General features: G+C 35.1%; 2 protein-coding genes across 7 annotated transcripts in view; both read left to right on the forward strand.

Moving 5' to 3' along the window:
* The window catches only part of RAB8B (RAB8B, member RAS oncogene family), an 84,715-nt gene extending 75,947 nt beyond the window's left edge, over positions 1 to 8,768 (forward strand). The window contains exons 5-8 of the mRNA XM_077128140.1: positions 99 to 188; positions 1,418 to 1,483; positions 3,687 to 3,737; positions 4,511 to 8,768. Coding sequence (XP_076984255.1) covers positions 99 to 188; positions 1,418 to 1,483; positions 3,687 to 3,737; positions 4,511 to 4,603 — 300 coding nt within the window. The 3' untranslated portion in view covers positions 4,604 to 8,768. The remainder of the gene's footprint in view (positions 1 to 98; positions 189 to 1,417; positions 1,484 to 3,686; positions 3,738 to 4,510) is intronic.
* A 1,494-nt stretch (positions 8,769 to 10,262) lies between these two features.
* The window catches only part of APH1B (aph-1B gamma-secretase subunit), a 46,728-nt gene continuing 35,465 nt past the window's right edge, over positions 10,263 to 21,525 (forward strand). For 4 of the 6 annotated variants that reach the window (XM_077128143.1, XM_077128141.1, XM_077128146.1 and 1 more), the window contains exons 1-4: positions 10,263 to 10,431; positions 11,843 to 12,013; positions 16,872 to 16,942; positions 18,339 to 18,461. In XM_077128143.1, the coding sequence (XP_076984258.1) occupies positions 10,319 to 10,431; positions 11,843 to 12,013; positions 16,872 to 16,942; positions 18,339 to 18,461 (478 nt within the window). In that variant the 5' untranslated portion in view covers positions 10,263 to 10,318. The remainder of the gene's footprint in view (positions 10,432 to 11,842; positions 12,014 to 16,871; positions 16,943 to 18,338; positions 18,462 to 21,525) is intronic. The other 2 variants (XM_077128144.1, XM_077128145.1) reach the window with 1 other exon arrangement.

Consider the following 21,525-nt stretch of genomic DNA (forward strand, 5'->3'; position numbering starts at 1 on the left):
TTAAATTTATGGATGTATTTCTGACAGGTTAGGATTTGTCTATTAGATAACTGATTTTTCTCAGGCTGTTTTTATAATGTGCTCTTTTCTCTCTGCAGCATGCCTCTTCAGATGTTGAAAGAATGATCCTGGGTAACAAATGTGATATGAATGACAAAAGACAAGTATCAAAAGAAAGAGGGGAGAAGGTAAATTTGAATTGGATGTATAAAGCTTGGAATCTGCTCACATTAGCATTATTTTTTAGTATTATTTAATCATTGGTTTAAGTTTAAAAAAATATCTGTTTTAATCCTTTCAAATTGAATATCGTCAACAAAGAACATAGCCCTTACTTGAATAGTGTGAATTAGTATTCGAGAACCAACTCCATATACTATGTGATCATGACTCATTCTTAAAGAATTTGCTGCTGTTTTCTGGGAAATATAAATTGGTCTTTCTAGGATACCTGCAGTTTAGCGTTCAGGCTGTTTTTTCTGTATCTATGTGAAATTGGCCAGTTTTGATGGTGAAGTAATTCATTCTCTTTGGGAATAAAGTTAAGTGAAGTTTCAGCAGTAAACATTTTGCAATTAATTGTTTTTTTCTAAGTATTTTTTTAGAACACACTATTTTTTGTCACTTGTGTAGTAACTCCCTGTAATTTACCAACTTGTGGAGGTCACTTATTTCATCTATTGGTATCTCTTTGTTTTGTGTTCTGTAAAGCAAAAGATTATTTTAGGTACATATTAATTTTCATGGCATTTCCTAATTTGACTTACAAGCTTCATGCTGCTCACTTTTTAAGTCTTATAATTTTGTGTTAGCAAAATGCATCAAGAATGTATTTTGTCTGTCAATCTGGACTGTAAACTTTTTCCTCCTAAAAACATTCACTTAATTTTGGTGTTGTAAATGAACTAGAAACTCTTCGGGAGTGGATGAAAATATGGATGACTTCACAGTTTTCTCAATCAGTGGAAATCAAAGCAATGAATATTTCAGTGTTTTTAAGTGTGTGCTTCTATTGTACACCTACTTACTAAAAAATAATTAGTAATCAATATATAGTATCTGTTGGAGAATTATACTTTAGGAACAGATGAAAGAACCACTGAATCCTACGTTAGTGGTGGGGGTGGATGTCCTCTGGTCATTTTTCTTGTAAGTATATTAGAGATCTTAAAGTACAACAGAGAAAAGAAAAGTACTTAACTGTGTTCTAAGTGGAAGTTGAGCCTTTTTTACTTACGATGCTTAAGTTAAATTATTAAATTCCAGATGTAATAGAAGAAGTCAAAAAAAAAACTTGAAAACTATAGGATTTTCAAAATAGTTTACCTTTGGGACTTTGAAACACCTAAAGATGATAAATGCTTTATATTTTCAAGCAGCTTTCCCTCACTTTAAACGTTTCTGTTTTATCTTTTAGTTAGCAATTGACTATGGGATTAAATTCTTGGAGACAAGTGCAAAATCCAGTACAAATGTAGAAGAGGTAAGAAAAGAAACGTTTGGTGACTTGTTAACAAGAGTACAAATGCTGTGGTGCCCGTATTTGAGCAGCTCTCAAAGCCTGTTAATTTCTGATCAACTGAATGCCTGAATACCACCTCCATTTTGTGCACCTTTGTGATTCTGACTTTTATGTGGATTCTGGTTGTTGAATTTCTAGCACCCAGCCTTCTCATGAGTTATATTTGATTGCTCAATTCAGAGTCACTGAACAAAAATGATGAAAGTTCAGTTTAAGTTCAGTTTTGCCCTTTGTTTGGAAAACTGGAAATCCTGGACTAAACAGACCAAGCACAGTCTCCTCTGCTTATTTATCATTGTTCATATCATCCTATATAGTAGTCAGTAGCATGAGTCTTAGTTACTGTACTCTCTCAAGAGAAGATTAAACTATTAGTTTATTGAACAGATTCCCTTAATGTACACATATGGAGTAGATTAAGCCTGATACTTTTTTTAACATAATGGCATTTAACAGAACTAAGAAAGTATGTTTTCAGAAAATAGTCTTAATAAACTTTCAGTAAGTTAGCTGTGATAGAAAACTAAATCATCTGAAGACTTCTAAGAATACATTTTCTTCACCAAGCACAGAATTGTTGATAACATTTTTTTCTTAAAAACACTTTAAAACTGATCATGAAAATAATGTTTTATGTATTAATATTTAATAAATACACACTTAATAATATGGATGATATTGTTAAATGATAAACATTTGCTTTATTAGGCCACTCACTGTTCATCAAAACATCTTGGCCAAAAATAAAGACCTTAATGACTTTATTGGCCGGTGGACACTGATTAGAACTTTTTGCTTTAAATGATGACACAATCATTTTTTTCTTCACATTGGCTAATGGGTGTTAGGAAACAGGAAGCCTCTGCTGATTTATTTACACATGCATAGATAAGCAGAAAAATGCTTCCTTCTGGCTGCTATAAACGAATTTCCCTCTGTCAGAAACAGTGAGCTCCTTAAGCTGTCATTAATGGAGGAAGCAGGAGAAAAGCTGCCACTGAGATGGCTCTCAAAGCCTTGCTCCTACAGAATGAACTATGTAGCCCAGTTTAATGGAGCAGCCTTAGGTCTCTGTTAGTACCTGCACCTTGATCACAGCTGACACTTAGAGTATTGAGTTATGGAAGTCTAAAAGTGGAAGTTGCCTGAGCTGTCTATTCTGGCCAGTAAGTCTATAAAAGTTAGCGGTTTTCCCAGAGACTTAAATTAGTGTGGCTAGCCCCATAAAAACTGACCTGAGGCTTGTTTAGAAATTTAGACTCGCAGATGACCAGTGAGATACTGAACCAGTGATAACAAGTAATAATTATATTGTTTCTGTTTGATTTGATTAGGAAATAATTCTTTTCCTGAACATTTTATTTGGGCAGTAGCTATGGTTGAGAGTGAAGAGGTTGATATAACAGTGGGTTTAGCATGGCAACAACATTAAAAGTTTTGAGGAGTTCTTGGCTCTATTGAAACAAAGTAGAGTGATAATAGGTTTTTTAAAAATTTAGTAGGATCAAAGACACAATGGATAAAGTATCACTGGGATTAATAAGATTTTCCCTGCTTCCATTTGCACTGATATCCTTGGTGGAGAATTTAGCTGAGCTCTAGAAACTATCAGTATTTTGAAGGGTTAAGATATGGGAAAATTTGAAACAGGGATCAGGTATAAGATTGAAAGAGTATTGAAAGAGAGAAGGTCAGGAATAAATGGTAGATTTTTATGGTGATAGATTTTATAGGTATACATAATCAGAAGTAATTCATAATCATTTATTCACTCAAACAGATATTCACCATCTCCAAACCAGTGGCTTGCTCTGTGAATACAGAGGTGGCTTAGACAGAGCCTCTGCCTCTAAGGGACTCTTGGTCCACTGAAGAGTCAATCATCACTCAACAAGTATCATATTGGGAACTTACACTAGGTGTTACGTGGAAAAAATATTTGATGAATGAATAAATGATAGTTTCATAACAGAAAGAGATACTTATGATACAATTGAAAAATAGAATACAACATTCATGTGCATAACATGATTGCAATTATGTTCTTGATTAAAAGTTTTAAAGTAATATTGTTGTGTTTTATAATGAAATAATGGAAAAAATCTTTTTTATTTAAAATGTGTTATAACTGTATAATAATGAAAAACTTTTTTTTAACTTTTAGGCATTTTTTACACTTGCACGAGATATAATGACAAAACTCAACAGAAAGATGGTCTGTATCACTTATAATTTTTATTTTCATTATGATTTCTTTTTATTTGGCATTTGATAAAAAGGCTAGGCCTGATTATAGTGTATTTACATTAAACTCATTTTCTTCCTGAAATATATTCACTTAGTTGAACTTTGATTCTTTTTTCTGGCAGCTGTTTCAGTTCTTTTATCTGCCTCGTTCAGTGGTCTTTAATTGCATTTTGATCAGAATAATCAAAATTTATAACGGCACAAATTAAATTTTTGCTATAAAATGATCTAGTTCAGTTTTAATGTGGCAGGCATTTTTAGCCATAATAATTATGATCTGGAAATAAATTGCCAGTGTGCTCTCAAATTGGAAAATATCTCACTGATTAGGGCAACCTAGAGGCTTATTTTAACCTGAGTCCTGAATATAATTGTATATACCTCATGTTACCAACTCTTTTTATCTCTAACAACAGGACTATGTATACCAGTATCAGAACATTGTTTTCATTATTAACCTTGAAACTCTACACTCCTGTGGCTAAAATTTCTTTGGACTGGAAATAGGAGCTTCCTCTCTAATATATTATTAATATAAAATATGCTATGCTACGAACATTTTTCCCTTTTAATCCATCATTTCCTAAGAAAAAGACATAACACTGGAGCGTAATTAGCTTCCTTTCTAATACAAGTCTGTAGTGAATACACATTTATGGTATGATATTTTTATTTTGTAGGTACTTGAGGTCAAGCCATGAAACTTTCATTTCCTTGCTGACTTTTCCTCTATTTTTTTAGAATGACAGCAATTCCTCAGGGGCAGGTGGACCAGTGAAAATAACAGAAAATCGATCAAAGAAGACCAGTTTCTTCCGCTGTTCGCTACTTTGATATACTCTTTCTAAGAGACTGCAGCACACTGAGAGGACCCTTTCCTGCTTCTCTGAAAGCACAGGTCATCCAGCCTCAGAATCACACCGCCCAGCTGCTGCTGAGAGCACCACTCAACCTAGAGCTCTCGAAACAAAATACCAAGTGGATCCCTGCCTCTTGGCCTAGCAAAATAACAGGCTCCTTTTTTTTCAAACATGGAAGCAATGAAGTGGAGACACATGCGGAACTTAACTTTTTTCTTTGTTTTACTGTGTTGCAGAAGCTGCTATCTTTCTTTTCATTTTATACATCAGTTTTAGTCTTTCCATGTTACAGTGTAATCTTAGACTCATATTTGCATAGTTTTTGTCTTATGAAATTCTAGACAGAGTTGTGCATTTAGGGGTGTTTAAATAAGAGTAGAACATTTAAAGCAGAGGTTAATATACTGAAATTAAAGGACATTTGGTTTAGTTCTTATGGCCAAATGTCATTGCATTGGTAGCATGTACTTAAGGGCTCTGTTCTATGATTTTCTTAAATAAGAATCATTAAATTCTGATAAATCCCTAAAAATGCCCTGCTATTCATCAGAACCCACAATTTCTTTATTTTTCCAGATTGTTTAGAGCTTTGCTCCATTCCTGACCTTTTTGCCACAGAGTATCTGGGTAGCTGAAAAATCACTTTTTAAACTGATTACCTCTGCCTATTCTATAAAAACTCTATTTGGAAATCACCTTAATCTCACTTTTCTTAGAGTTTGTATTTACTGTTTTTTCCCATCTTTGATCTATTGTAATTATTCAATTATCTAAAACATAACATATTTAGACATTGTTGTCTGTTTCTAATTGTGAACTCCTTGAGCTGGAATTTTTATAGGCAGAGAGATGTACCATTTAAGTTTTATTTTGGCATCTCATTGTAGTTCTTTCACACAAGATACTCAATATGTTTTTTCCTAGGTTTAGCCTTTAGCTTTATAGATTGGTTATAATACTCAGTTCTTCCCATAATCCCTGTTTGTAATAGTTAGCAAGAGTTAGATTTAGGATTTTAGTTTGCAGAAAGCTTACCTATAGGGAGAGAGATTAACTTGTTGAAATAGATTTCATAGAGATAGCTCTTGGTAAAAATAACAAATTTCTGGTTCTGTTTTTACTGGGGGGGGGGCATTTTATAAGAATAATTAGACCTAGTGCAGCCTCTAGGAAAAATCTTGCCTTTTCACTAGAGAAAATATTAGTTAGAAAACGTTCAAAACCATTGTTGAATATTTGGAACAGTTCCATCTGTTCAGGTTCATTATTAGAGAGCTTGGTCCAGTCATTTGGGCCAAAGCTAACCAAGAGCTTAACTGCCTATCTCACTGAACATAGGTACTGGTATACCTTTTGTAGATAAAACCATCACAGAAGAAAAAAAAGGTATTTAGTGTTATTTATGTGCCAAATTCAGATCATTATGTCATTGCTATTATTCTAGCCTTCAGTGTCATAACCTGGAAGGGAATAATAAAAAGTTGGTAGGGAAATAAATCTGTTAATAGTTGTTTTTCTTGGTATGCCTGTTTTGCTTCCCAAGGTTACCATCGTGCTTGATAGTTAAGAATAGAGAATAGAGGGGATGGGTTACTTGTTACCACAGAGAATTCTGCTTCAAATTAAGAAATATCATTTGAATGCTTGGACCAGTCAAACTTTTCTCCATGTATGAAAATTAATGCATAATTTAGTGGCAGCAATATATATCAGAGCTAATTTTTGGATGGATACACTAAACTACTGTTGACGAATTTCAGACTTCCTGATTTTTTTTTGCAGTTACCTATAGACTTAAAGGCAGCTGTTGCTGTCCCAGTATAATCAGTAGTTCCCTGATTGAAAATTGATTGTAAGTCTACCATTTTTGAATTAGATACATTTTTGAAAAATAAAAAATGATTTGTTTGAAACATCCTATATTTACTAATTTTCTGAAGAAGATCCAAGCAGTTGAGCTCTCTGGATGGTAACGATGTACTTTCTAAAAGGCAAGTGTTATGACACCATGTATGAATGTAATTCCCTTAGCAATTTACCTCTGACTATTTGGTGTCTTAACATTTGGTTTATATCTCAGGGGTTGTCTGCAAACCAAAACTGACATATTCTGTGGTTAACTTTTTTTTTTAATACAAAATCCTTTGCTTTTGTTATTATTTCTGTTCTTTTATGTCATGTAGGTTAATAACTAGTCTCCATGAACTTCCCTTTGAAAGAGCCTGTAGAAGTTAACTGAATCTAATAGTGCTCTTTGAAGTAGCAGCAAATTGGGGGTACATGCTCTGTTATATAGAAATAAAATGTCATTGCTATTTTCTTACATTTAGCTTTGCTAAATTGTATATAATTTGAGCTGAGACCATAAGAAATTCACTTTCTGCATGGTAAAATGACCTAATAAATATTCCACTTTGCTTAATAATGTACATATAGTGCATTATTTTTTCTATTTGCAGATGAATTTAGTGACAGATAATTGTCTGTTCCCTGCTGAAACTGAAGAATTCTAGTTTTGTGTGAACATTTTTGTGGTCTTATGGATAAGGTACAAGAAGATTTTTGCAGCAGTATTAGTGGTTCAGTGGCTGCACTTTATTATCAGTGTGCTAATTTTTGACAATGATTGGACTAGACCTTTTCAAATAGAGTCTGAGAGTATCAGACAATGAAAATGTGCTGTAACTAAGTAGCATGTAAATCAGTTGATTGTAAAATGTTTCACTGGGAACTTATTTTAGCTATATTTTACTTCAGACAGAGTATGATAAAGTAATCCAACCTGTGCATCAGTTAGTAGGTGCTGCAGGGTTTCTTACTATTTACCTAAACATTTTGTGCAGTCTTTGTTGTAAATTTTCAGAAGACTATACTCTTTACTTTGAAGGACTATTTTTTAATTATACCTCATTTAGCTAACTAGTATTCTAATAGCTGGTAGAAAAACAGTGAGCCAGCCTTTAAGTATCCTGCAAAATCTAGGTATGTTTTGTTTTGAACTAAAGGCATCATTGGGATTAGTTTAGAATAGAACATACATGTCATATCCAATAGTGGAAAAAGTATTCGCTCCCTGTCTCTTAATAAATTTAGCTGTGCAATATAGATAAAATTTTATAGAAGTTTTTAAGTAAGAGATTATAACTCCATTTTACAGGTTCTGGATGCTGAAAAGCTGTATTAAGGTTTATAAAGTTTTTCCTGTGATCAGTAAATGATACATTTAAGCAGACATTTTTTTTTCCTAGTTCATAACTTAGATTCCTTTATTGATTTAATTTTTAATCTTTAAAAATGAGCTTCTAAGCTCAAAATTTTAACACTGCATTTCATTATGTTGGTTTACTTAGATTTTAAGCACTCATCTATATAATTAAATCTTTAAAAATTTTTTTTAACAGGACATTTCTTTTTCCTTCTTTTTATATTCAACGAAGAAAAAAAAGAGTGTCTAAAAATGAAATCCTTTAACCTAGAGGGACTCAGAGAGACAGGATATGCTAATAATATTTCAAATTCTAGTACAGTTTTGCAGTAGAATCAGTTTTTTTAGACTAATAAAATTAATGGGTGTCATGTTCACTATGAAAACAATTTAAATGAGTGAAATGTACAGAAATGAAAATTAGCAAACAATTATTTTAGAGATATTTTCAGATAGTACTTCATTTCTTAAAATGCTTGTGCCACATTCAACTGCATTTCTTGTTGCCAAGAACTGATTTTATTATATTTCATTTTCTTACCTTTGTTTTTTAATGTGAATGGAATTATTCTAGTTCATTCCTATGGCCTTTTACAGGTGGGTTTTATTTTGTTTGCAGTTGAAACTGCAGCTCCTTTAATGCAAAATACCACGAACTTAGTAAAATCATGCCTCTAAGGGAAAATTTCTAGTTTTCCCATAGAATTATCTTTACTGTATATGTTTAAGCATATTTTATTTTTGCTCAATGGCTTATTGTGAAAAGCTCCTGCAGATAAAATGGAACTGTCACATGGTTACACTTGTTTAAGCCAACTCATTAACTGTGTACTGATACTGATGCTGTGTTTTTTAAATAACAATGGATTTTATTCCAGGTGAACTTTTTTTTACAATAATGTTCATCTAAAATAAAGACTACATAATGAAAATACTGATGACTCTCTAGAATGGATTCTACATTTCAAAAAATGTTCTTCAAATTTGCTAGATCTGTGATTGTAACCATGGTAGACTTGAGATATTTTAGCAAACTTTTTATCTGATTTACCTAATGTCATTTAAAGATTTAGAAGAATGGCCAGATCCCCAGCTCATACTTAATTTAAAATACATCAAGGTTATCCTACTGAAAACATGTAGTCTTAAATCAATCGTCCTTTCTTTTTAGTCTTTACAAATTTAATTTTTGTTTTGTTTTCACTTCCAAATGACATAATTTGCACCAGCCCTGTGCATGTTCTCAGTTGCAGCCTTTCCCATTCAAATCCACAACCATTTCAAACCTTCACTATTCTCGGGCTTCCTGCCTTCTTCCTCCCATTCTTGGTATACAGATCTTTCACCTCCTGTTTCATAAAGGAAACTATCAGCCTATAACCACCCTAGCCTCCCTCCCCAGCCTATAGCCCACTGTGAGCTGGCTACTGTATGTCCCACCTCCTTCCTCTTGGTAGCAGAGTCATTCCTGCTATTCTGGGCCTGTCTCTCTGCCTCTTCTCTGGATTCATCCCCCCACTTCATCCTGCATCTCAGGGAATTCACTGCTTTCTCTCATACTTGCAAACTCTTACCCTCTTAGCACTTTCCTTTCAGTATCTCAAATCCTCAACCCCTTTTGCCCTTCACACCTTCTACCTTTTCCTCCTCTTCTTGCCATAGCTAAACTTCTCCAAAGAGTTGCCTGTAATTATTACACGTTTTCATTTTCCGCTTATTTCTAGTTTGGCTTACACCCCCACAACTTCACCGACTTTGTATTTACAACAGCCTGTTGGCTAAGGCAGTGGACACTTTTCAGTCCTTATCTTGGTTGGCCTCTTGGCAGCATTTTACCAGTATATCTCTCCTTCTCAGAAATGTTCTCTTCCTTCTTTTCCGTGACAGTAGTCTCCCGATCCCCCACTTTCCCAGAATAATTTCATCCTTTTACCTGGCTCTTTAAAACTTGTAACTAATGTGGTAGGCTGAATAATGCCCCACTCCCCCCAAGGATGTCCACATACTAATCCGTGTTACGTGTGAATGTTTCCGCATATGCCAAAAGGGACTTTGCAACTGTGATCAAGTTAAGGATCTTAGATGGGGAGATTATCCTGGGTTATCCAGATGGACTCAATGTAATCTCGAAGGGGTTTATGAGAAGGACACAGAAGAAATCCATGTGACGACAGAAGCAGAGAGAGAAAAGGCAATGTGATGCGAGGCACGGTCAGTGTGATGTGAGGAGGTCACCGCTGGCGTCCCTGAGTCTCCAACAAGCGCACGACCGGTGAGGGCCCAGGAGCCAGACCCCTGAGCCTGGTAGGGCGAGGGCCGCGCCCCGCCCCGCCCCTCTCGCGCCGCGCCCTGCCGTGCCCCGCCCCTCTCGCGCCGCGCCGCGCCCCGTCCCGCCCCGTTCCGCCCCGCCCTGCTCCTGGTTCTGACTCCGTCGCGCGCTCCCTGCGTCCGGGCCCGCGCCGTGGGTTGGCTTCTGCGGTCACCATGACGGCGGCTGTGTTCTTCGGCTGCGCCTTCATTGCCTTCGGGCCTGCGCTCGCCCTCTACATCTTCACCATTGCCACCCACTCGCTACGCATCATATTCCTCATCGCCGGGTGAGGCGGTTGCGTCGCGAAACCCGGCTGCCGGGGCTCCCCTCCTCCCGCTGGGGGTTGCCGGCTCCTCGGGGCGCCCCCACCCAACGGCTCGACCTCGTGGGCAGTGAAGGGTATTGGGGTTACAGGGGAGAGCGGAGACCCTGGCCCCTGGGGCTTTCTCGCCTTCCCCGAGGAGCTGCGGGAAGAGCGCTAGAGCCCTAGACCCCAGCGGGCGGACCCTGGGGAAGGAGTTCGTAGTGCGGCCTTTTTACCTAGGGCCCATAGGTGGGCTTTAGTGGGTCATGAAGCCCTTAAAATTATTTGAAAAATAAGGATAAATTCTTATATGCATTTTTCTTTTTTTTGGAGAGGAAGTTCTTAATTTCTCAGAGGTAAGAACTGCTCGAGTCTATGGAAGAGGTTCGCACCCTTTGCCAGTTACAGTCACCTGGGCTCTGGGTGCTTTAAAACATAGGAAGGCCCAACTCCCACCGCAGTCATCAACTGAATGAGAATGTCTAGGCGGTGGGATTCGGTTTTGTTTGTTAAAAAAAAAAATGCTTTCCAGGTGACTCAGGTATGAGGCAAGGGGAAGCATCTAACCTGCATCTCTTTCCAGGAGTTTAGTAAATTCTGATGGCGAATGTAGGCATAGTCCCAGTTTTCATCTGTCTGGTAGCTTTTGCTGGGACACAGCCCCTCCTCTACCCCTGGAGTTTTCCTTGGCACCAGGAGAAACAACCAAGCTGGACCGGTGATTCCCACTTTTCTGAACTTCACTTCACTCAGCTGTACTGAAAATTGCTGCATCCCATATGAAGTTTTATAAGACAAAAGAGATTTAGAATCAACACAGAATGGTGTAGAAACCAGGCCTGGAAAACTGATCAGGGCACAGATTTTCAACTTTGGATTTTATACCAATAATCATTCCACTGAAAGAGATACATTTTTCTGGAAAAGAACAATTTTCAGATATCTGACTATTAAATCAATAATTTCCGATAGGTTAAAACCTATTTCCGATATGTATGAAGATTGCATCAGTCACTGATGATATGTTTTATTATTTTGGCACCTCATTGGGCAGAGTATTGGTTAGGAAAGTAGCACATAACAAAACTGTCCAGCTGGATAATCTTTGGCAGATTGATAAAGTCTGCAGATGTACTTATAAATAGCGCGGTCACCTGAAGAAGTTATTCTCATGAAAATCCCACCCTTCTCTTGGGCCACATGTTTTCTTACCAGGGAAAAAGCACCATCAATTGAGAACCACTGATCCAGAGCAATCATTTTATAAGATTCCCCATTCCCACCCCCCACCCCCAACTGAGAGTCAAGAAATCCTTTTTTTTTTTTTCCCTTTTAAAAATCATTGTTATTACTGTACTTATGTTTGCTTTTAACTTTTTTCCCTAATTATCAGAGCTTTCTTCTGGTTGGTTTCCCTACTGCTTTCCTCACTTATCTGGTTCGTGGCAGGAACCATTATTGGCAACAAAGATGAACCATTAAAGAAATATCTGCTGATATTTGGAGTGCTGGTCTCAGTCATTATCCAAGAAGCCTTCCGGTTTTCATATTATCACCTTTTAAAGTAAGTTAAAATTTGCTTTGTCTTGTTTCCCAGGTTAATTTGAATTATAAGGAGCCATACTTTCCTACATAACTTATAAACCAAGGGAGTGGTATATTACCAGCATGAAAATATTAAGCATTCTTTTCATTTGTGTACATTTCTTCCATCATTCATTAAAAAAATATTTCTTCAGTATCTACTCCATGCCAGACACTATCCTAGTCATTGGGGTTACATCAGTGATTAGAAGACAGAGTCCCGGCCATTATAGAGCTTATATTATAGTGGGAAGAGATAGACGACAGATGAATAAACAAGAAAAATACATAGTATGTTAGAAAGTAGTTAAATGTCATGGAAAACAAGCTAGGGAAATAGCCATTAAACAACAGCAACAACAGAAAGAGTTCCAACACTCAGGATATTTAGAATTTGTATGTTTCTCTTTGCTACCCCCTAAGACAAAAATTCTTACGGAAATTATGCCTTCCATTATTTTGCTGCGTTAGGGGACAACAGGGATTCATTTTGTGATAGTTCATGTGGTTTCAAATCTATAAAAGGGAAATGCATTACAAGTGGTAGCCCTTTCTATGTTAATAATAATTTTTAAAAATCCAAGTTCTACTGGACATGGCCTGAAACAGACATTACATTTTTTTCTGTCTAGATTGAAACTTTTGTAATTTAATTCAATTTTGTCTTACAATGCTAATATAAATATTTGGTAATAGCAGAAAATTTTACGTTTTATAGGAAAAAATGCTAAGATAACCATGCTATTGTTTCTTAAAAGACATGTCTATTTTTTCAAATTTCTAAAATGGTGCATTTAATTTGTATGCATGTTCTTTAGTGTTCTCCCTCTCTTATACACTTATACAGAGAAGAAGCAGAACAGACCAGTAAGACTGTATGGTTTATCAGTAGTTTTTCATAGTTTATATTTTAAAAGTTAGGCTTCTTGGAAATGCAATAATAAATGTAAGCAAAGAATTTTCCATTTCAGTAAAATGGTCAGATTAAAAACACTGCCCTTTATATCATTTGGTATGTTCTAATCATCAGGGACATGGCAACTGAACATATTTTGTATTTTTTATCTTCCTTATGTTAACATTGAGAACTGTTAGTGTCATAGATCTTTTTTCCCACAAATTTATGGCATAGAACAAGGAAGTTCATTAAACTTTTGAGTGTATATATTTAACGTTTATGATAGCAGTACTTTGCTATATGAAATAGCAAAGATCTTGTATTCATTACTGATCAATTTGTATAAAACAGAAATCCTCTAAAATTTATTGATTCTACTATATTGACAAATTTGTCAATGGAGATTATGACTATTATGTATAGCTCATAATCTTTAATTAGTCTTTAACAACATCCCTGTGACAGGTAAGTAAATATCTGTGATTATTTAGGAAAATGGGACATTTGAGTTGGTACTGGTTCAGAGAAAGATGACAGTCACGTTTCTGGCTCATGACCGATTACCAACTGATGGTTCCTAACAGGAAATGCTGAAATGGTGAATAATGGTTTTTAAGTCTAGAAAAACAAAACACCTTTCTTTCTGCTTGTTACTATTTAGGTTGAATTCCCCATTGTCTTAATTTAATATAATCAGTGTTAGCTAAATTTATGTACTAAATAGGCCAACTATAATGAATACCTACCTATACCTTGAAACTTAATGTCCAGAAAGTAAGTATGTTCCTGTTAATTTAATTTTCTGCTTTTAGAATTAGCCTAACACCTTTTGTTTTAGCACTTGTTGGAAAATCATTTTAAAATGCTTTTATTGTTTTAATAAATGTACTTTATTGTAAATATTTAAATATTACTTGGATTAGGATCTTACATTATTGCAGGCGTTCCAGCTGACAAAGATTAGTGACGGTGTCAGTAGTGGGATTGACCAGCCGCATCCAGCTTTCCTAACGCATCTGCCTGGGAAATGGGAGGGCTCATGCTAAGTGCCTGAGTTGGTCTTAACAGAATCAGATAAAATCAGTCTGAAGAGCATTTCTTTTTTTTTTTTTTAAGTGTGATATATATATGCAAATTTGTTATATACAACATAAAATTTGCCTTTTTAATCACACCATTCGGTGGCATTAATATTTTTACATTGTTATGCTACCATCAGCACCTTCTATTTCTAAAACTTTTTCATCACTCAGAAGAGAAACTCTGTACCCATCAAGCAGTTAACTCCCCACTCCTCCTCTCCCAACCCCTGGTACTCTCTAATCTACTTTCCGTTTGTATGAATGTGTTTATTCTAGGTATCGTATATAATAGATCACAGACGTCTTATATTTCACTCAGCATCATGTTTTCAAGTTTCACCCATTTGTAGCATGCATCAGAACTTCATCCTTTCTTAGGGTTGTGGTATTCTATTGTGTGGTTATACCACACTTTGTTTATCCATTTATCTGCTGGTGAACAGTTGGGCTGCTTCCATCTTTTGGCAATTGTGAATAATGCTGCTACGAAGATGGGTGTGCAAATATCTGTTCCAGTCCCTGCTTTCAGTACTTTTGGAATATATACTTAAGAGTGGAATTGCTGCATGTCATAGTTCTGTGTATGTTTTTTGGGGGGGTATGCCAAGCTGTTTTCCATGGCAGCTGTGCCATTTTACATTCCCACCAACCACGTATGAAAATGTACAAGAGGTCCAATTTTTCTACAGCCTTACAAATACTTGTTTTGTTCTGTTTTGTTTTTGTTTTGATTATAGCCATGATTGTGGGTATGAAGTGATATCTCCTTGTGGCTTTGATTTGCATTTCATGTGCTTATTTTCCAATTATGTAACTTCTTTGGAGATATGTCTATTCAAATCTTTTGCCAATAGTTTGTTTGGGTTGTCTTTTTGTCATTAAGTTGTAGCAGTTCTTTATTTATTCTGGATTTTAAACCCTTATCAGATATGTGATTTCCAAATATTTTCTCTCATTCTGTAAGAGAGAAAATTTTCGCTTTTTTAGGTAATGCCCTTTGATACATAAAAGTTTAAAATTTTTATGAAATCCAGTTTATTGTTTCTTTTGTTGGTGATGCTTTTGATGTCATATCAATGTCATAAGGACCCATTTCCCAAATACCAGGTCATGTATATTTTCCCCTATATTTTCTTCTAAAACTTTTATGATTTTAGCTCTTATATTTAAATCGTTGATCCAATTTGAGTCCATTTTTGTATGTGGTGTTAGGTAAGGGTACAATTTCATTTTTTTGCATTTTGATATCCAGTGTTTCCAGGACCATTTGTTGAAGAAACTATTCTTTCCCCATTGAGTGGAGTTGGCATCCTTGTTGAAAATCCATTGGCCGTACCATGTGTGTTTATTTCTGAACTCTCAGTTCTATTCCATTGACCTTCATGTCTGTCCCCATGCTGGTATGACACTAATCTTTTCAAAGAACTAACTTTTGGTTCCACTGATTCTCACTGTTGTTTTTCTGTTCTCTATTTCATTTATTTCTGCTTAATCTTTATAATCTCTTTCCTTCTGCCTGCTTTGGTTTTAGTTTATTCTTTTTCTGGTTCCTCCCAGGTGTGTGGTTAAGTTACTGATTTCAACGTTTTCTTCTTTTTTATGTAAGCGTTTCTAGCTATACATTTCCCTCTGAGCACTGTTTTAATTATACTCTGTAAGTTTTCCTAAGTTCTGTTCTTGTTTTCATTTGTCTCAAGATATTTTCTAATTTCCCTTGTGATTTCTCCTTTGACCCTTGGTTGTTTAAGACTATATTGCTCAATTTCTAGATATTTGTGAATTTTTCAGTTCTCCTTTTGTTTTTAATTTCTAGATTCATTCCGTGGTGATCAGAGAAGATACTTTGTATTATTTCAAACTTTTAAAACTTTGTATTATTTCAGACTTTTAAAATTTATTGAGAATTGTTTTGTGACCTAACATATGGACTACCTTAGAGAATGATCTAGGTGCTAAAGTGCATCTCTTATTAAGCAGTATTCTATCCTTTCAGCTATTCATTTATCTCCTATTCTGATGATAGCATTTTATTCCATAAGATACAATAAGCATGTCAGACTGCTTTCTCCCCTACAGCCTAAGTGGAGATATGAAACAAGTATGTAAAATATTTTAGAATCAAAATATTATGATTTAGCACCCATACACTAATTCAGACAATCATTATTATAAATTTTAAGAGTAAGGAGTGATTAGTGGTTACTGGTCATTGGTAAAGGCAGCTTTTTGAGAAGCTGATACTTGAACTGGATTTTAAAGGAGGTATAGAGTTTAGGTTCAGTGGAGTGGAATGGAAGGTGGTAGAATAAGAATAGCCCAGGTGAAAGATAAATCAAAGTACCAGTAAAGTGGGAATGAAAATATGGTACTTTGGGGAGAGAAGAAGGTTCAGTATGATAGATCCCTTAAGATATTGAAAAGAATGTATACTGAACTTAGAAAGTAGTCAGAAGTGTTGCTTTTGTTTATTTGTTTTTAAAACTCAATCCCTGGGTGGGCCACAGTGGCTCAGCAGGCGAGAATGCTTGCCTGCCATGCCAGAGGACCTGGGTTCGATTCCCAGTGCCTGCCTATGTTAAAAAAAAAAAACTCAATCCCTGATGATGATGGCTTATTTTCTTATATTTCCCCCCTCCATGTGAAGGTTAAAAAATAAAGGAAAAGTTAGATGAAAATTTTGGTTGATTTTTAGTTAATTGAAAATTTGCTGGATTTTATTTAAATGGATTTCAGGCCTAGATATAACTTGATAAAAAGCCTCAGTAAATATCTGAGTATATATATCTTGTGTATTTTTGTAATATACTGCTTTGTGTTTTTTGTTTTGTTTTAAAATTAGATATGTGTTTTTATTTTAGAAAAGCCAATGAGGGTTTGAAGACCATAAGCCCGTTTGAGACAGCACTGTCAATGCGATTGCTGGCCTATGGTGAGTTATAACTGGATGGTGTTATTTTTTTAAAAAATCAGATTAGGCATAAAAGCTATTTTTTAAATTTTTTATTGTATAATATAACGTATATACAAAGCAAAGAAAGAAAAAAAGCAGTAGTTTTCAAAGCACTTTTCAACAAGTAGTTACAGGACAGATCCCAGATCTGTCATGGGCTACCATACCATCATCTCAGATTTTTCCTTCTAGCTGCTCTAGAAAATAGGAGGCTAGAACGAATCAACATTTTTTTATCATCACAATTTATTTTTTCCCCTTTTTTGGGAAAAATAACGTATATACAGAAAAGCAATAAATTTCAAAGCACTTTGTCACATTAGTTGTAGAACAAATTTCAGGGTTTGGTATGGGTTACAATTCTACAATTTTAGGTTTATACTTCTAGCTGCTCTAAGAGACTGGAGACTAAAAGAAATATCAGTTTAATGATTCATCACTCATATTTGTTTGTTAAACCCGACCTTCTCTGTATAACTCCACCATCACCTTTGATCTTTCTCCCACTCTCTTTAGGGGTATTTGGGCTATTCCGATTCTGATTTTTTCATGTTGGAAGGGGCTGTTTATAATGTGGCATAAGGAAATGGATCTAGCTGATGTTCTGGAGAGACCATAAAAAACTTTATCTTTTGTGTCTTTATGGATTTCAAATAGCATTTTATTACTGCTTTAGCCTGTTAGTACACATTATTTATTAATTTTTCCAACTTTCCATGTTCTTTATGTAAAAGAAAATGATTGCTGAGCAGTATGTCCATTAAATATTAACCAGGTTTGAAAGTTAGATTTTTAACTCTAGTTAACTAATAATTTCTAGGTGATGTATCTCTTAACTTCCCTGCATGTTTACCATGACTATAGCTATGCTAGGAGGACTCTTTATATTAATGTAGTTAATACCACTGCATATTTTTCTTTCAGAATCATGTTTAAAGATTGGATATAGGTCGCAAAATTGAGTCAGCCCAGTTTGGCCCACAGAGCGCTCTCTAAAATACAGTTACACCTCAAGTTCAGTTCTGGCTTTAAACCACCAGCTTAATTCTACAGACTCTGTCATAAACTAAAATCAGTTTTATCATTGTATCCTCCTCTCTCTCCTATTTCTTTTGTGCCTTTCTAGACCTTCTTTTTTTTTTTCTTTGCATTTTTCTGCTATATTCCACTGTGGTTCTCCTTCCCTCTTCCCCTTTTCTCTCCATTCACCATTTAGTCAAGCATGTGATTTTTCAAAGCCAGCTTTCCACGGCTTCTCCAACGTCATATGCACTCTTTTCTCTTTAACAAAATGGTATTCTCTAGTCCTTGGAAATTTGATTTAAAGAGATCATAACATGAAAAGGGTTTAGCAGTGTTTTTCTTTCTCTTCTAGTTTCCGGCTTGGGCTTTGGAATCATGAGTGGAGTATTTTCGTTTGTGAACACCCTGTCTGACTCCTTGGGGCCAGGCACGGTGGGCATTCATGGGGATTCTCCCCAGTTCTTCCTGAGTTCCGGTATGTGCTTGGTAGCTGTGACCAAGGTTTCTGGTCAGCCTTTACAGCAGTTTACAAGTTTTAGCTATTTAATCTGCCCATCTTTTCTTTTAGGCAGGTCCGAGTTCATTCTCATTTCATTTGAAAATGCAGAAGAGCTAGTGACTTCCCTCCAGCTGTGCAGTGAGTCAGGGCTGGAGCCAGGACGAAGGTCATTCTTATTGGAGTTCACTGGCTTAGGAGTTCAAGTGGATAGAAATTTATATTCTGTCTTCTAAAGGCAAAATACCGAAGTGAAGGACTTAGGAAATAAAAATTTTTATTGAAGTACTTTAAAATTTTAGAGTGGAATGCAGCTTGCCTAAATTTTTTAAAAAATTTTACCGAATCAGTAATGTTGCTGAGTAGTTGAAATGTTAAAAATGAATTTTTATAGGCTATATGCTTTTTGGTATTTAATGGTTATATTTATCTTTAATATAAACTCTAATCTTTAATTTGTTATCTTGGCCCCTTTTTGGGTTCGTTAGTATAATTTAATCTTGAAATTGAGAATAAGGAAAAACCGATAATAGATGAGTTGATCTTTTTATTCAAAAATGCAGTAGAAAAGGATGAACTCATTTCAAAGAGCCTTTTTCATCCACCAGATAAAAATTGTCAGGATGAAGTGATCACAAATTTGAGAGCTGGTAATATACATAATTACTGTAAGATTTCTCCTAAATTCTGCATTAGTTTTAATAAATAGAAGAAAAATCCATTATATAGTTATCTTCATAATAGTCCTATCATTGAAATAAGTGACCCGATGCAAGCATTCTTTTAATTGTTACCATTTATTTAACATTTATGCTAAAGCAATTCCTATTCCCAAGGCACTTACCCACTAGTAGGGGACATATAGTAAGACATACATATAGAAAAATAAGTAAATGTTTCAATAACAGTTTCAGATAATCACAGAAAAGACATCAGGAAATATGAGTAATTTTTAAGTCGACTACTGCAGTAGTTTAGAGGCATCCTGCATGGAGTCCCCAGCCCAGTGAGCACTTGTTCATCATTCTCGTAGACCCTTTGCTTCCATTTCAGTGTGGGCCTTATCATCTCCTGCCTGAATTACTGCCCTCAGTCCTACCTGCTTAACTGTCTTTCCTGTACACACGTTCCACATGAATTCATCCTGTATGCAGTCACCAAAATAATCTTCCCTGTTCAAAATTTTCAGTGGCCTTCTGAAGCTATAGGATAAAACCAAGGCCCTTTATAATCTGGCTACAAGTTAGAGAATGGGAAAGTGTGTATATGGGACAAACTGGTTTAGTGTGCCTCCAACAGAGCACCTTCCTTTTAAACATTCCCTAATTAGAATATTTCTAGCTCATTTTTTAACGATTATAACTCAAGGTTAAGTATTAAAAACAAATAAAATATTATTAGCTAAAGTCTGTTAAAGTCCAATACAAATTAATAAAACATAATCATGAGTGACTGTGATTGACACAGTTTTCTATGTTTTCTTAAATCCATCTGTTACACTGCTACAATTTTCCTTGTGGTCCTCAAATAGCATTCTAATGGAGCTTATTTTTTTATGCCATCTCCTTTCACTAGATGGTGCTAATTCCCTTTAGTGAGATAGTCTGTTTTGATTTTAGCTTAATAATACTTTTGGAAGAAAGAGAAAGAAAGATATGCTAACATTTTGGAGATTGTATTTTGTATTTTCTTTAAATTGAAGGGGAAATCAAAATAAAATATTTTAATGGCTTTATCTGAGCTAGGGTGGCAGACTGGCTATGCTTTGAATATATGCCTAGAGAATAGAAGAAAAAATGTTATTTTATTGTGGGCAACAGTTTATATATTATAACATCATTCTTTGAAATGTAGACATCAAATTATACATCTAAGAAATTAATTTTCATTACAATTAAAATTAACCCAAAATGTGTATATATTCGTATTTATGGTTTTTTAAATATATTGTTTATAACTGCTGTTGTTACCATTTTTTTTAGACAAAGTTCATTTTTAACTTTTCAGTTAAATTTGTAAGTTTATATATTAAGCATATGCCATTGCAAAAACTTAAATAGTAATCAAAATATATAAGAAACATGGGGTCACTCATTAGGCACATGTGTTAATGGGTGAGACTAAGATATCTGTACAGCACCTGCATTTACATAAGTTTCCATGTTGCAGGCAGGCATTGTTTATAAATAATGTGTATGCTTAAGTTAATTGTTTTCTATCTGTAGTTGAGAAGTAGGCTAGCATTAACTTTTCTTAGAACCATTTCATGGAAATGCTGTATAGAAGCAAAAGTATAGGAGTTGGAATTCCAAGTTCAAGTCTTATCCTGGCTCATTAATTTAGATTTTTTGCCAATCTATTTGATCATTTAACCACTCATACAACATGTAATTATTAAGTATGTTTATTCACTAGGAGTTATACAAAGCCATAAAAATACAAAACAGATTCTGTCCAAGCCTCTACACATAGTGGGAAATAAAGACAAACAGCTAATTACAGTAAAGTATGATAAATACCACAGTGAGAACACAAAGGACAGGCCCTAATCTGTGCTTGGGTGTATTGTACTTTGGCAGCATTTGTCACAGTTGTAATTAACTGATTATGTCATTATTTGTCTAATATCTTTCTCTGTAGTTGGATGTAAGTGATTCAAGTGTTCCAGGCACGGTTTTCATAAATCTGAAATGATAAATGCTATTTAAACAACTGTAGTCATTCACGTTGCTCTCAGGGTATCTCTTTTATGATCCGGTTGGTTTTAAGGGATACTACACCTTTCTTACAGCTATGTAATAGGTGGTTTTCAGGGTATCTTTATCTTGGGGAATATTATTTGAATGGTAGTGTGTGTATATATATATATACACACGTGCATCTTTATTACAATAAACAAGGTCATAAGGTTTCTCACATTTTTTAAAGCAAAAAATTGAAGTTAAGTCCCCGCGAAGAGGGGCATTTTCAAAAACACTAATCTTAGTACTGTGGCGTGAACCCTGTTTGGGCTAGGTCTTGGGGGATATCTCAAGAATTCAGA

Source organism: Tamandua tetradactyla, chromosome 14 (assembly GCF_023851605.1).
Source record: "Tamandua tetradactyla isolate mTamTet1 chromosome 14, mTamTet1.pri, whole genome shotgun sequence".
Lineage (NCBI taxonomy): Eukaryota > Metazoa > Chordata > Mammalia > Pilosa > Myrmecophagidae > Tamandua > Tamandua tetradactyla.